The sequence below is a fragment of the Echinops telfairi genome, unplaced genomic scaffold (assembly GCF_000313985.2).
Source record: "Echinops telfairi isolate 266 unplaced genomic scaffold, ASM31398v2 ScPeMD7_9;HRSCAF=40, whole genome shotgun sequence".
NCBI lineage: Eukaryota > Metazoa > Chordata > Mammalia > Afrosoricida > Tenrecidae > Echinops > Echinops telfairi.
In genome coordinates this window covers 73,879,884-73,896,139 of record NW_022103906.1, presented here as the reverse complement: position 1 = coordinate 73,896,139, position 16,256 = coordinate 73,879,884, and the positions used below count along the sequence as shown (strand labels likewise).

Sequence of the window (16,256 nt, the reverse complement as noted above, 5' to 3'; positions counted from 1 at the left end):
ACATTAAAAAGTAATTTCAGAGATATATAAATTGAAAAATAGTTACAAAACTCCCATATATCCGATTTAAATTCTCCAGATTAATATTCTACAAATTTGTTTATTTTCCTTGATCATATATATATATATATATATATATATATATATATATAGTTTCATATATGTGTGTGTGTGTTGTTAAGTACCATTGATCTGTTTAGACTAATAGTGACCCTTTGTTCAACAGAAGGAAACACTTCCTGGTCCTGTGTCATCCTTATAATTGTTCTTATCTTTGAGCCCATTGTTGCAGCCACGGTGCCATTCATTCTGTCTTGTCGAAGGTCGTCCTCTTTTTCACTGTCCCTCTACTTTACCAAGCTTAAAGCCCTTCTCCAGTGACTGGTCTTTCCTGATAACATGTCCAAAGGATGTGAGACCAAGTTTGTAAGCTCCTTGCTTCTAAGGAGCATCTCAGCTTGTATTTCTTCCAAGACAGACTTACTGGTTCTTTTGTCTGTTTATGGTACTTTCACCATCGTCGTCAGCACTCTAATTCAAGTGTGTCATTTCATCTTCGATGTCTGTCCAGCTTTCATATGCACCTGAGGCGATTGAACAGACCATGGCTTTGGTCAGGTACACTTTAGTCTTCAAAATAATAGCCTTTTTAACACTTTAAAGAGGATTTGTGCCTAATGCAATGTGCTATCTGATTTCTTGGCTACTGCTTCCATGAGCATTGATTATGGATCCAAGCAAGGTGAAATTCTTGACAACTTCAGTCACTTTCTTATTTATTATTATGATGTTACCTATTGGTCCAGTCCTGCGGATTTTGGTCCTCCTTACATTGAGTTATAATCCATATTGAAGGCTGCAGTCCTTGATCTTCTCAGCACGTGCTTCAAGTCCTCACTTCAGCAAGCAAGGTTGTGTCATCTGCATATTGCAGGTTTTTAATAAGCCTTCCTCCAATCCTGATGCCATTTCTTCATATAATCCATTGTTTCTGATGATTTGCTTAGCATACAGATTGAATGAGTATAGTGAGAGGATACAATCCCGACACATACCTTTCCTGATTTTAAACCAGGCAGGATTCCCTTGTTCTGTCTGAACAACTGCCTCTGGGTCTATGTACAGGGTCCCCGTGATCACAGTGTGGTTTCTGGAATTCTCATTCTTCTCAATGCTATCCACAGTTGGGTATAATCCATGCAGTAGACCACCTTTGCATAACCAGTAAAACCCAAGTAAACATCTGTCTGGCATTTTCTGCTTTCAGCCAAGATCCATTTGATTTCAGCATTGATATCCCCTGTGCCATGTCCTCTGCTGAATCTGGTAATTTCTGTCAGGTCCTTGTTGATGTACTGCTGCAACCTTTGCTGAATGATCGTCAGAAAAATTTTACTTGGATATGATATTAATGATTCAAGTAAACTTAATGTTATCATAGGCAAGTAAGATTTGAAGACTAATAGATGAAGTAAACTAAAGATCATTGAAAAGGACAAAAATGGAAAGACCAAAGTGGATGTCAGAAGAATCTTTTAAGCTGGCATTTAATCATAGAGTAGCTAAGGCAAATGGAATAAATGATGAATGTAAGATAATGTAGAGACCAGCTCTGATCTTACATTACATACAGGTTCAAGAGGGCACAATCTGCAGGAGCAAATTTATATATAAAAGGGATAGCCAAAGTTAGAACATGAGGGTCCTTGCAGTGTAGACACTCTAGGACCCCGACCTTTATTAGCGGCAGGCTTAAATACATTCCGTGTATGCAGCCTGCAACACATGACAGGATTACATCAAGGGACAGTTCATAATTTGAAGGTTTACAAAGAAGCATTAACACAGCAGCCTAGTTATTCATAGATGTGAGGGGAGGAAAAGGCTGGGAACATGAAGTAACTGATAAGTTTGCAGACTGCTGCCTCTGCAGCTTTAGTCGGGGAACAGGAGGCAAGTGTCAGTTTATCTCAGGCGGAGAGATAGGCCAGCCATTGATTGCTCCATCAGCTCCCATGGCTGAGCCATCAGCATTCTCCCATGGGCCACGAACCGTGGAAGGTGGTGGTCCTGTTTGCTAAAGGAGTAAACAGCTTTATCCCCACAGCTGAACTCAATTTACTGAACGGAAATTTCAAAGGGCAGCTTGAGAAGACAGCTTAATGCAGCAGTTCTCAACCTGTGGGTCGTGACCCCTTTGGAGGTCGAACGACCCTTCCACAGGGGTCGCCTGATTCATAACAGTAGCAAAATTAAAGTTATGAAGTAGCAATCAAAATAATTTTATGGCTGGGGGTCACCACAACATGAACTATAGTCACGTCACTATGTCACTCACTAAGGGTCACGTCATTAGGAAGGTTGAGAACCATTGGCTTAAAGTATCATAATGAAATTCAACCATTTCATGAAATAGCATATGATCAATAATTGCGCTAAAGAAAGAAGGCCAGGCTGCAATGAGGCATTAGGAAAAAACAAGACCCCAGGAATTGACAGCTTACCAATGGAAATGTTTTTAACAAGCTGATGAAACACCGAACTCACTTGTCTATGCTAGGAAATATGGAAGACAGCTTTATGGCCAACCGACTGGAAGAGAGCCACTTTTGTACGTATTCCACAGAAAGGTGACCCTAGAGAACTAGAAATTATTGAAATATTACATGCATGCATGCATGCATGCATGCATACATACATATGTACGTACATACATTTACCAACACAGGTGTTGCTCAGGACTGGTGTGAAACAAAGACAGAGACTGGATGAAGGTCAAAGGGGAAAGAAAGCCTACTCTGGTTGATCAAGCAAGGAGCAAGTTGCCAAGGTAAGCTCGGAAAAAAAAGGGATTTACAGCTTTACACATGTACACCACTAAACATGGGGATTATGTATTAAAGTATGGTTATGGTTCTTTCTAGTATATGGCTTATCAGACCTCTCAGGTTTAGATGTCTTCCAAGTTGGTATGGTGATGTGTGTCCAGAGGTTCCTTGACCAAAGTATTTTTGTTCAGGGGGGACCTGAAGATTTGACTCTTCTTTCCCTGCATGTTTGGGGGACCACATCTGGTCATAACCAATACTCGCTTGCTGTGATGACTTCCTGGGAGGAAAAGGGTTAAAAAGAGACAGGCTCTCAGGAAGAAAAGTACAGGTTAATTATGGGCAATATATGACGTATATAGTCCAACACCCTTTCACAACATCTCCTATCACAAGGGTAGTAAATTCCTGAGTCAAAATGTGTAATATACAACTTTACATGGGACTAAGGGAATCGTCTCTGTCTCTAGTGGTCTCTGTCTGTCTCTTTCACTCTCACACCCAAAGTGTATGGGGTTAAAGGGGAGAGGGGGGTCCCCCACAAATCATCACAGGTCCGGTAGGCACAATTGTACAGGGATAATAAGTAAGAATTATAGTAAAGTCATAGAGAGCATGAGAGTTAGAGGAGAGATTGGAATAAATGGAGTCAGACACAATTCATGGTAGCATTGCCCACCTCAGCCCCGCTTGATGGTCCTCGTGGGGGGAACCTGGCCACAAGAGCAGGAGCAGCCTCGGGACCGAGATCTGGGGAGCCTCCCCTGGCCCGAGAGCCAGAGAGGGCCCCAGGAATCGGGGAGAGCCTCCAGCCCCCAGGAGCCGGGGAGAGCTTCCCGGGCTCCGGAGAGAGCTTCTTTTCTTTATTGCTAACCACCCATTTTATCACTTTAGGGGGACATGATTACAAAATCACATGTCACAGGAAGGGGCAGTACAATAGGCATAAGTGTAACAGGAAGGGGATGAGCTAGGGGTGTGCCCATAGGAATGGGAAAGTCTAGGGGTATACAAGTGACAAGATGGGCGGACCCTAGATTCATGATGGCAGCCTAACCTTGGTCATCCTTGGGCGGGTTTGACCTCTGGTGTCTCATACAAGGAAACAGACAACTACTATCCTTATCAGAAGGGAGTGGGCCCTACTTGTTGTGGGATAAACAGTGGTGTCTGCTTGGTCTAGACAGCTGATAACTCTCAGGGAGAATGACCCCCAATCCACTCCTGGTGACCTCCAAGTGTACAGTCATTCTCAAGCAGCTAAGTCTGGCATGTATTTGGGGGAGACAACTTGGGAGAAATCCTTCTGTTTCCCATAAAAGTGTAAAAGTATTGCTACAAAGTCACAAAACCCTTTGAAAAAGAACAGAACCATCAAAATGTTAAAGGAGTCCTGGTGACATCGTGGGTTACAACTCACTTAACCAGGATGGCCAGCAACTTGGCCCACCGGCCACTCCAAGAAAGAAATACAGACTTTCTGCTCCTTTAAAGATTCCCATCTTGAAAAACTGCGATGGTTTAGCATTATGCCAATTAGACACTCTTGGCTAGGGGCGGAGTCAAACCCATCTATCCAGTCACAGCCTGAGGACAACTCCTTGAGTAAGCCTTTGGTGTAAGAGGGAGAGGCCAACGAAGAGGCACGTCCTGTTTGACCCTTCTTCACCTTCTGCCGGAGCTGGATCTTACATGTGATCCTTCCATCTCCTGTTGCCTCGCCTGCCAGTTCAGGAGCTGTCAGAACACTACGGACGGTGGGTTCATTCGGCCAACTTTGGACCTCTGCATCCACTAGCCTGTGCCCCCTGTTGTCTCTGCCTTATTATCCTGGTCTAGTTCCTTCGTCCTGTTGCTTCCTGTTCATCAACTTCCACGGGTCAGGAGAAGTCGGACTTGAACCAGACTGGACTTTCCTATTTCTCACACCGTGGAAGCCATTTCTTGGTGTAAATATCTTTCTCTCTGTAACACATACGAGTCTTACTGGTTTTGTTTCTGTGGAGAACCCAGCCTAACATAGAAACCCAAAGAGGCAGTTCTGCTCCACCCCGGAGGGCCACTGTGAGTCAGAATTGGTGCAAAAGCAGTGAGTGCTTTGGTTTATATCAATATATGAAGCTGTTGTTTCTTGACTCATCCTCTATCCAGGTTTATACACTGCTGATGCTGTTGTTTCCATTTCTTTAACCCATCCTTGAAGAAATCTGTGCCTTTTGATTTATACTGTGTCAAAAATGACTATTTTGGCCTCCTCCAAGAACTCAGGTTATGTTCATTTTAAATGTTCTTTCAGTTTGGGGAACAAAAAACATTTGAAGGGGCAAGATCAGGGCTGAAGAGTGGAGGAAGTAAACATTCTCACTTTGAAGAGTGAGTAGGTGCTATGTCATGATGGAAAAAAATTGGTACAATTTTCCGGACCTTTTTTCTTACCAAGGCAGTTTAAAATTTTCCTAAAACTTATTCATAATAATGCCCTTTGAGTTCTTTGGGCCTTTGAAGAACACCTGTCAAGATTATCTACTCGGAGCCTGGAAAGAGTCTCAATACCTCTGAGCTGACCTCTCTGCACCGAGTTGAACTGGCCCAGCAGATCTCCTTGGAAGCCATTACTTGGTTGGACTTTGTTTTATTGGAAGACATCCTAATGAGACCAGGATGTGTACTGTGGAGACAACTTGTTAGAAGCCATCCCCAGAGCAGAGAGATCTGCTTAAACGCATTCTGTTGGAGTAAATAAACCCTTGTAGGTATGATCTAGAACCCTAGTAACACTATTTGAACACTTTAAAAAAATCATTTTATTGGGGCTCATACAACTCTTATCACAATCCATACATACATCAATTGTGTAAAACACACGTATACATTTGTTGCCCTCATCATTCTCAAAATTTGTCTTCCTGGAATCAGCTCCTCATTTTCCTTTTTCCCCTCCCCAGCCCTTCCTGCTTCCCCCTCCCTCATGAATGAACCCTTAATAATTTATAAGTTATTATTTTATCTTATCTCATACTGCCCAGCATCTCCCTTCACCCACCCTTCTGTTGCCCATCCCCCAGAGAGAGAGTTATATGTAGATCCTTGTAATCGATTCTCTCCTTCTACTCCCCATTCTCTCCTGGTATCTCCATGCTCACCGCTGGTCCGGAGGGTTTCATCTGACCTAGATTCCCTGTCCTTCCAGTTCCCACCTGCACTGCCGCGCATCCTCTGGTCTAACCAGGCTGAACACTGTTTTCTTACCCTCTTCTCTGTGTGTGTCTGTGGACTATATGGATAGCACATTGTTTCCCCCCTAAATGATGTAAGAGTAAGGTGCAGATAAATATTGAATGTGTGTGTATGCTTAAATATGCATACATACATGACCATACATAACCACAGAAACTCATTGCCACTTACTCTGACTTTATAATCACAAGACGGGGTTTCAAATCAGGAAATTGGCATTGATACAGTACTACTATTAGCTAATTTTACAAATTGTTTATAAAATTTCCTACTAAGGTCTTTTAGTACAAAAGAAAAAAAGCCAAAACATTTCCCCCCTGGCCCAAGACCTAATCCAGAAATACACGATCTGTTTTGTCTCTCTGGTTTCCTTTAATATAAAGCAGTTTCCATATCAGTCTTTTATCTTTCATGACCTTGATACTTCTTAAGAATAAATTTTAAAAAACCAAACTCACTGCCATCAGATTGATTATGACTATAGCCACCCCATAGGTCAGGGTCTAATTACCCTCGTGGTTTCTGAGACTGTAATGTTTTTTTAAATCATTTTATTGGGGGCTCCGACACTTCTTATCACAATCCATCCATCCATCCATTTTGTCAAGCATCTTTGTACATATGTCACCATCTTTTTTCAAAACATTTTCTTTCTACTTGAGCCCTTGGTATCAGCTCATTTCTCACCCCCTCCCTCCCTTGTGAACCCTTGATAATTTATAAATTTTTTTTTCATGTCTTGACTAATGTTTCATGGGAGTAGAAAGCCTAGTCTTTGTCCCGCAGAGTGGCTGATGATTTTGAATCAATTTTGAGGCTAGCAGCCCAATGCATAACCACTGTGCCACCAGAATACAAGTTAATAATTTTGCAGAATTATATCTGTTTATTTTGTTTTCTAGCCCCCCCCCTTCCCCCCCCCCCCACCTTATGTAAGATTCTGTTTAAACACTTGGCCAGGCTACCACAGAAGTGTTTACTATCTATCCTGTCACCAGGCCATAAGAGGCTCTCCTTTCTTTCATCAAAACATTTTTTATCAGCTGTCAGTTTTAATATTATGATTCGGAGAGTCAGAGATTCCCATATTTGTCAAGATTTTATAAATACCCCTATTGTATTTATTCCTCAGACATATTTTCTTAGTGAAAGTTCTGGTCTTTCAGTTCATTTCGCACAAAGTGGATGTAACAGTAGAATGAGAACAAAGGGAGGAAGAAAGAACTGGGGGACGTGAAAGGTTTAGAATGTGTGTCAGGTACATGAACATGAGCCAGTGCAGGAATTGGACCTTCAGATCTTTGGCCAAGCGAGATAAATTATTTATTCCTGGAATACTTCTGCCAAAACTCTAAAATGAATATACTACTGCTATTCCTTTTAGAAGTTTCACACCTTTCAAAGGGAAACATTCAAGTGGATTAGCTAGTGAGCTCAGAGAAACATCTGTCCTACGTTAGAGAAGCAAATAGATGCAGGTTAACTTGTGCAATGTTTTCTTGTGGTTGTGTAGGGCTGAGTCAGCCTCCTGTGACAGCGTCTGGTCCTCTAGTCTGGAGTCTGTCTGGGAGCAGAGGGCCACATCTTTCTTCCTCAGAGTCACTGGTCTGTGCGAACTGTCAGCCTTTTTGATGGTAGCTGAGGGCTTATTATACCCCAATACATTTAAAAAAATACCACTCAATTCATTGCATTGTTTAAAAATTAGGTCTTTCTATATGAACGTCTCGGGAGAAAGCTGAAGCTTTCTGCTCTGTAAAGAGTTACGGTCTTGGAAACCCAGTTCTAGTGTGTCCTTTAGGGGCCCTGTGAGTCCGAATTGACTCGATGGCAATGAGATAGTAATGTCTTATTTTTACCGCCGCTTTGAATTATTAAGAAACAGAATTTATGTCTACAGTATAGCTTAGTCAATCAGCATCTTAATAATGATAAAATTAGACAAGAAAAATCAGTGTTTGAATTGTGGTGCTGGTGAAGAATATTGAAGGAATCACAGACTGCCAAAAGGGGGAAAAAAATCTGCCTTGGAAGAAGTACATCTACCTGAGCGCTCCTTACAGGCAAGGATGGTGAGACTGACTGACTTCAGAGATGCTGCCAGGAGAGACCATGCGCTGGAGAAGGATGTCATGCTTGGTAAAGAAGAGGGGCAGCCAAAGAGAGGAAGCCCCTCCAGGAGATGGACTGACTCAGTGTCTGCTCGACCACGGGGACAGTTGTGAGGCTGGTGCAGGAGCAGTGTTTCCTTCTGTGTGCACGGGGTCGTTAGGAGTTGAAATCACCGTTCCAGCAACATCAGAATGTTGGGCGCCCCCTAATTGACTCAGTGTGACCTCTGCTGTCGTCTACGTAGAGGGTATCTGTAGTAGTTGGGGAAGGTTCAGATTTTGACTTTGCCGAATAATAGTTTTGTGAAGAGACTGCCTTTATGATTACTTCTTTCTGTGCAAATAAAAATAATGAATCCACTGAAGCAATCTGAAAGCCTACAAAAGTAGTCTAGACATAAAAACATTATAATTTAGAAATTATCAAGGGCTTATGAGGGAGGGTGGGGGAGCGGGAGAAAAAAATGAACTGATACCAAGGGCTTAAGTAGAAAAAAAATGTTTTGAAAACGATGATGGCAACATATGTACAAATGTCCTTGACATAATGGATGGATGTATGGATTGTGATAAGAGCTGTAAGAGTCCCCAATGAAATGATATGAAAAAAAAGAGTAGTCTAGAAATTTTACTTCATTCTTGGGGAGCCGTAGAATAAGACAGGTCTCTTGTGTCTCATTTATAGAGTGGCACTTTAAACACGGGTATAGTGTCACTCCTTATTAGTCTACATTAGATGGTTATTTATATTTTCATTAAAATTATATATTTCCTTAATCTATAGATTTATTCAAAGATAAGATAATTATATGTGGAATCTGGGTCTTGAGTTCTATTGTTCTTTTCACTTGTACAATGGTTAACTTCATTAGTAATGAATTTCTTTATTTTCACAGTTTATTCCAGTAGCTGTTAACATATAGTGTGTTTATTATGGAAGTAATTTTCATCGTGAAACTTATATTCGAATCTCATTATTTTTAGTCCATATATATGAACCTACCTAATATTATTTTTTTAGAAAATATTTACAAAATACAAAATCAGTACTTTACACGTTTTAACTGTTATTCAGCAACCGCATACAGAGGAGCTGAAAGTTTGACTATAGGAGACATCAGTGGCTCAGTGGTAGAATTCTCCTTACCCTTTATACTGGAGACCCAAGTTCGGTTTTGGGCCAGCACGCTCACGTGACGTTGGAGGCATGTGTGTTTCTGTGATGCTGACAGGTTTCAGTGGCACATCCAGCCTTACGTAGACTGGGAAGAAAGGCCTAGTGACCTGTTTCTGAAAACCCCGTGAATCACAATGGTCTGATCAGAAACCAACCATGGGAATGATAAAGAACTGTGCCAGTGCTTGTTTGCCTTTTCATGGAGTTGCTGAATGGGGGCTGATTTGATGGAAGCCAACAACAGCAGCATGTCTAAAATAGTTTTATAGAACTTCAATATTGGAACTGGGTTTTAAAATATACATTGCACTGGATTCCCCAGACTTGGGGAACCTCGGTGATACAGTGCTTGCTCGTGTAGCTAGCTGCCAACCGAAGATCCGTGATTTGAGCCTACCAGTAACCCCATGGGAGAAAAATGAGCCAGGCTTGGAAATGCGGTGAGGTAGTTCTACCTTGTCTTACAGGGCGACTGTGTGTCAGAATTGACTCTGTGACAATGGATTTCGTGCTGTTATTCCCATCCTGACACTGTTGATTTTGACTGCTGTGTTCTGACTCTGCTCTGCTTCCGGTATTGCCTGCTCTGTGTGTTCCCCAGATGCTGTTGCTCTAGATGCCATTGCTAATCAGGCTAACTGGCAAGCATATCACGGAACATTAAGGATACAGTTCTTTTGTACACAGTGCCTCTTCTCAGCAGCCCTGTCTCCTTCAGGTTCTCTGCCTCTCTGCCACATGGTCCCTTTTTCATAAGGTTTGGGTGTTCCAAAGCGCCTGTAGTGCCAGACTCCCATCCAAAGGCACTCATTCTGTGGGCTGGGAAGCCCAACCCCTTGTCTTAGGTTTCAGCGCTGCCACTCTAATCATGGTCGGCCACTGCTTCTTTGCCACCTCCGCACTCGGGGATCTCGGATGCAGCTTCACTTCTGGTTCTTCTTTCTGGCTGGTGGTGAGATTCCTACTTAAATGACTTCTTTTATGCCCAGGAGTCCTGCAGAACTGACCAATCCCTTCTATTAGAGTTCACACACCCGATTTATATAGTCTCACCCCGTCATTTGGTGGGCGTTAGAAAGACTATGGATAGAAAAGCGGTACAAAGTAATTTCGCTTTACCACGTCATTAGAGTTTAATTTCTGGTCTTGGCAAATTCTCTTCTCTTTTGCCCAGAATACCTACTTCTTCATACCTCTACAATTTATATCTTTATGAATCCCTGTTTTCTTTAAGACCTATCTCAAAAGTCTTTCTCTTTGAAGATTGGACTGCAACTTTTTCTATACATTTGATTTTTCTTTCTTTCTGTTTTGTGTTCTACATGTACTTGCTTTGATCTCAGGCTTTAAGCACCTTGAAATTATGGATAATATTTTTATTTTATATATTCTACACTACCTCCAAATGTCGTTTAAATAGAAAATTCTTAATAAATGCCTTTATTTGAGTTAAATTGTGCCATAGACCACATCAAGGGTTGACGAATATGGATCACGTGCCAAATCCTGCCCTTTGTTTGGTTTGTAAATAAAGTTTTATTGGACACAACAATACCCATGTATTTGCATGTTATCTTTGATTGCTTTTCTACTACGATGTCAACAGTTGAGTATTATCATATATGGCTTCCAAACAAATCTTAAAATATTGATTCTCTGATTCTTTATAGAAGTGTTTTCGGACCCCTGCTTTATAGTGTGAGCACATTGGCAATGATATGCTTTTGTTTATCACATAGCAATACGGGTACATTATTTCCATCGGCATGTTCCTATTAGGTTCCAATACAGTAAGCTCAGTATACAAACTGCTTATGGGGTAAACCTATCGATTAAAATACAGTATTTTGTCAGAAGAATGTCTAAGTAACTCTTAAGCATATGGCACACCTCATTCTCAGTTCTGATAAAACATGATTTCTTCTCCCAAATTGGTTTGAAAATCAATATGGTAGTACATGTAAAAGACTTAGTGTGTAGTCGGTCTTAGTAGCATTGCTCTATTTCCATAACTTTTTTTGGTCCTTTCTATCAGATTTCAGTTTGTCTGACTATACTTGAGTGGTGAAACAATATAAAGCATTTGTGCACATATCAGAGTGAGGAAAAATAACACAATAAAAAATGATTTTCAAAAATGGCAAGCTTCCTTTTACTTCCTTTTTCTAGATACGCTCTGTGAGTGTAGAACAGATGTTTTGCTATCTCTAATTCTAGTTGGCTTTCATGGGCTTCATTAACACCATACAGAAACCAGAGCTCATGGCCTTGCTGTTGTGAGAGGGAGGGGGTTTCAGAATCTGGAGGAAGTTAGTGATCGTGGGTGTCCAGTTGAATCTTCTGGAGTTGATACATCTGCTTGGATGATGCAGAACAGAGCTGATGTGACAGTGTTGAATGCTGGGCCAAAGAGAGGCTTTGTCTTTGTATGAGTAGGCTTAAGTTAGAATTAAACTTCAACTAACATTTCTACTTATTGAGCTTAACAAAGTATCTTTACATGTCATATTAATACTAGAACTGTGAAATAATGAGACATTTCTTATTTTCACATGAGAAGTGAAGCTTTGGCTAGATTATTACTAATATACACTGGAAGATTGAATTTATAATTCTCTGCCTTTGAGTATTAAGAACACATTAATTATAATTATTATACAGCCTATAATTGTACCCATTCTTATAATGAAAAGTTAAGCTTTCATTTCTAAATGATATATGCAGATGGTAGAATAAGTAACAATAAAAAGTATACATTAGCTATACCATATTAAATAAATCTTCCATTTCTGACTTAAGCCCCCATTGTCGGCATCTTCGTCGTGTATCTTTCTTGATATTTTATATATACTTTATGGGTGAGTGTATTCCTCCTCCTTTTTATGAAAATCCATTGCTGTTGAGTTGATTTTGACTGTAGGACAGAGTAAACCTGCCTTAGAGTAGACTTTCTAAGGCTGGGGGCGTCGTGTCTACCTGTTGGGTTGCAAGCCACAAGATCTGCTGCAGTTCAAAACCAGCAGCCACTCCGTGGGAGAAAGACAGGGCTTTCTACTCTCATTGACAGTTACCGTCTTGAGAATCCGAGGGGCAGTTCTACCCTGTCCTGTAGGGTCACTGTGAGTCAGCGACCACATGATGGCAGTGAGAATCCTTGAAGAAGCATACTGCCATGAAACCCTTTGCTTCTGTGGAACAGGTGGGTTTGAACCACCGACCTTTTGGTTAGCAGCCAAGTGCTTAACCATGGAAGCACGAGGGCTCCTTTATACACAAGTGACTGCCTATTTTATCCAGTGTTCTACTCATGTTTTAATTAAAAAATTTTTCTATATCAATACTTTGAAGTTGACCTCCTCTTTGGCTATTGAGAACGAGACTACAGTTTTAAATTTTATACAGATTATTATGGATTTGTGCAATTATTATTTCAGGGGAAAATGTCTACAGAGGATTTGATAGGTTAGAGGTTTTCTGCTTATTTTAAATTTATGAAGCTTTTGTCAAATTGTCCTTCCATATGGTCAAATCTGTCTGTACTTCAAATTTTGTGAGAGGATTTCCTTCTCTATGACCTTGCTAACTCATTGCATTAGTAAACTGTGTCTTTATCAATTTGATAAAAAATTATGTCATGAGTTCTATTTGCACTTCTCTTTATGTGTTGGATTGATCGTTTTCCCCCCCCAATGTTTAAAAGCCTTTCTAAAGCTATTTTTTTAATGCTGTTCCTAATACATCCTTTAAATCTGTTTGACTATAGAATTAAACAAAGCAGCTATCACACTAGTATCTTAAGACTCTAATAAATTGTTGCTACCGCTGTCAGGTGCTGTCAAGTCTGTGCTGACTCACAGTGGGGGTGGTAGTGCACTGGCAGGGGCCTGCCAGAAATTCAAGCCCCATTCAGAAGAGGACGTGGAATGACGCACGTCATTGCTGATGTCAGGTGGAATTAGGCTGAGAACAGAGGATATCAGAAAGATAGTTACCTGTGTTTGATCAACTATGCAGAGTCACTAAGCTGTGCGGATTGTAATAAACTATGGATAATATTGCAAAGAATAGGAATTTCAGAACACTTCTTTCTGCTCATGTAGAACCAGCATAGATCAAGAAGCAATCCTTTGTACAGATCCTGTATGGTTTAGATTCAGGAAAAGTATGTGTCATGGATGTCTTCTTATACCATTAATTATTTAATCTGCACACTGAGCAAATAATTTGAGAAGCTGGACCATATGAAGAAGAATGTTATCAGGATTGGGGTAAGGTTCATTAACAACCTGCAATTGTCAGATGATATAGTCTTGCTTGCTGAAAGCAGAGAGAACTTGATTCATTTACTTTGATGAAGACCAAAAACTATAAATTTCAGTGTACATTAGAACTCAATGTAAAGAAATCCGAAGTCCTCACAACTGGATCAATAGACATTGTCATGATAAATGGAGAAAATATTGAAATTACCAAGGATTTCATTTTACATGGATACATAATTAATGCCACAGGATCAAAAGTTAAAAATATCAAACAATGCACACATACCTCCAGGGGAGGGAGACAGTGGTCGGTGAGACATGAAAATAATAATGTATAATCTATCAAGGGGTCACGAGGGTGGGGCGAGGGAGGGGGAAAAAGAGGAGCTGATACCAAGGACTCAATAGAAAGTAACTGTCTAGAAAAGATTGATAGCAACATAGGTACAAATATGCCTGATACAATTGATGTATGGATTGTAATAAGCACTGTAAGAGCTTTCAATAAAATGATTTAAAAAAAAATCAAACAATGTATCACATGGTACAGATGTGCTGCAGAAGACTTCTTCAATGCTGATAAAGAGTCAAGATGTCACTGTGAGGACTAATGGACTTGACCCAAGCCATGGCATTTTCAATTGCGCTATATGTTTGGGAGGGCTGGATACTGAAAGCGGAGGAAGAATTAGTGCATTTGAATTATTATACTGGTGTAGAATACTAAATATATCCTGGGCTGCCAGAAAGACACAATCTGTCTTGGAAGAAATATAACTGGAGTGCTACTTAGAAGCAAGGATGATGATATTTCGTCTCATGTACTTTGGACATTGTGTAAAAACATCATGGAGACCGAAGCTGACCTCTCTGGATGCACAAGGGAGGAGAATTGCGACAAGGCAGACACCAGGCAGGTCCTTACCTTTCAATCTTCTTTACCCTATTCTGTACCTTCCATGACACACTGCATCCATCCTGGGTTCTATCATTTACTGCACTGGCCACACAGAACTCACAGGTAATACTCACGGTTAAGGGGTTTTATTAGGGAAGATAATAGGTGACCACAAGTCAGGATTAATGAACAGTAAGGATCTTCTTCTCCTTGGTCCACAGCAGCTCCTTTTCTCAGCCAGCAGCCAGGTTTTTCTCTAGTTCTTAGCCTCTCAGCCATGTGATTCTCCTTGGCCTCTGCCTCCATGATCCAGGAAGGCTTCACAATCTCATAACTCTCAGCTGCTCTCTGACCCTTGCCCCCGTGCCGCAGAACTCTGTTGCCTGTGGTCTGGGCCTCTGCCACTTCAGACAGAGATCTCTAATGGTCTCCCCCTGTGGCTCATCTTCCTTGATGGTGCTGGGGTTTCTATTTCTGCTTCCAAGATGGCTCTTCTATACAAAGGAATGGCCTTGAGAGAGGTGTGGTTTTTGTCTTTCAGCAGGACTTTTATCTCCAGGGAAACAATGGTGATGAATTGGTTCATAATGGAGACTCAGAATACATCCTACCTTAATCCTGCCCATTACTGTAACAGAAAACTCCCTCCTAGGAGGGGTTACAACTATAGGTTTAGAAGCTAGAATTTGTAATACCCCACTTAAGGGATTATGGTTAGAAGGACTATGTTAATTGAATATGTCTCAGACATCAGGAGGGACCAGTTTTGGAAAGATGATCATGCTTAGTAAAGTAGAAGGGCAGTGAAAAAGAGGAAGACTGGATGGATTGACGCAGTGGCTGCAACAGTGGGCTCACACATCGCAAGTATCTGTTGTTCGTGTTCTATTAATCAGAACCAACTTGATGGCATCTAAGAACAACTTCCTCTTCTGAATAATAAATCATAAGTCAAGTTCTCTTTTGCTGGGGCATAAATGACAATTTAGGTTTGTTGTCAGTATGACTTTAAAATTAAGGACATGGCATAATTTTTGTCTCATTTCCATGTTCTTCTGTATAGTGAAGAATAGTGCTATCTCTGTATGATTTGCCAAGGAAGGAGCCCTGGTGGCACCGTGGTTCCCTGCAGGGCTGCCATCTGCAAGGTCAGAGTGGAAACCACCAGCTGCTCTGTGGAAGAAGATGAAGCTTCTACTCTCCTAAGTGTTGTGGACATTCCCAAGGGCCGTTCTGTCCTGCCCTGTAGGGTCCCTATGAGTTGCCATCAATTCAGTGGCAGCGAGCTTGTGTTTTTGTTTGTTACCAATGAACTTCTAGGATGGTTATCTTGCCAGCCATGGTTTTTATAAGGCGTTCTTAACAATCTGTTGATTTTGCTCGGTAGGCACTCATTACACAATGACAAACGGAGGGAGCATCAACAGTTCTACACATTTACTGGATCTTTTGGATGAACCAATTCCAGGTGTTGGTACCTACGATGATTTCCACACGATTGACTGGGTACGAGAGAAGTGTAAAGACAGAGAGAGGCATCGACGGGTACGTATTTTCACTGATTTATTTTTAATACAGTACATAATCAGATCATTTGATGATCTATTTCTGCCAGTGATTCCGGCCACCAAAATATATGTTACACAGTAAATTTAATTAAGCTTTTGTATTTCTTATGTAACTATATGGGGTCTTCAAAAAGTTTGTAGAATGATTCCATTATCTTTTCATTTCAATTTTTCA

General features: G+C 40.9%; 1 protein-coding gene across 6 annotated transcripts in view; it reads left to right on the top strand.

The window, feature by feature from the left end:
• Positions 1-16,256, top strand: part of CLCN3 (chloride voltage-gated channel 3) — a 91,590-nt gene that overhangs the window by 36,666 nt on the left and 38,668 nt on the right. For all 6 annotated transcript variants that reach the window (XM_045286879.1, XM_004696116.3, XM_004696118.3 and 3 more), the window contains one exon: positions 15,901-16,058. In XM_045286879.1, coding sequence (XP_045142814.1) covers positions 15,901-16,058 — 158 coding nt within the window. The remainder of the gene's footprint in view (positions 1-15,900; positions 16,059-16,256) is intronic.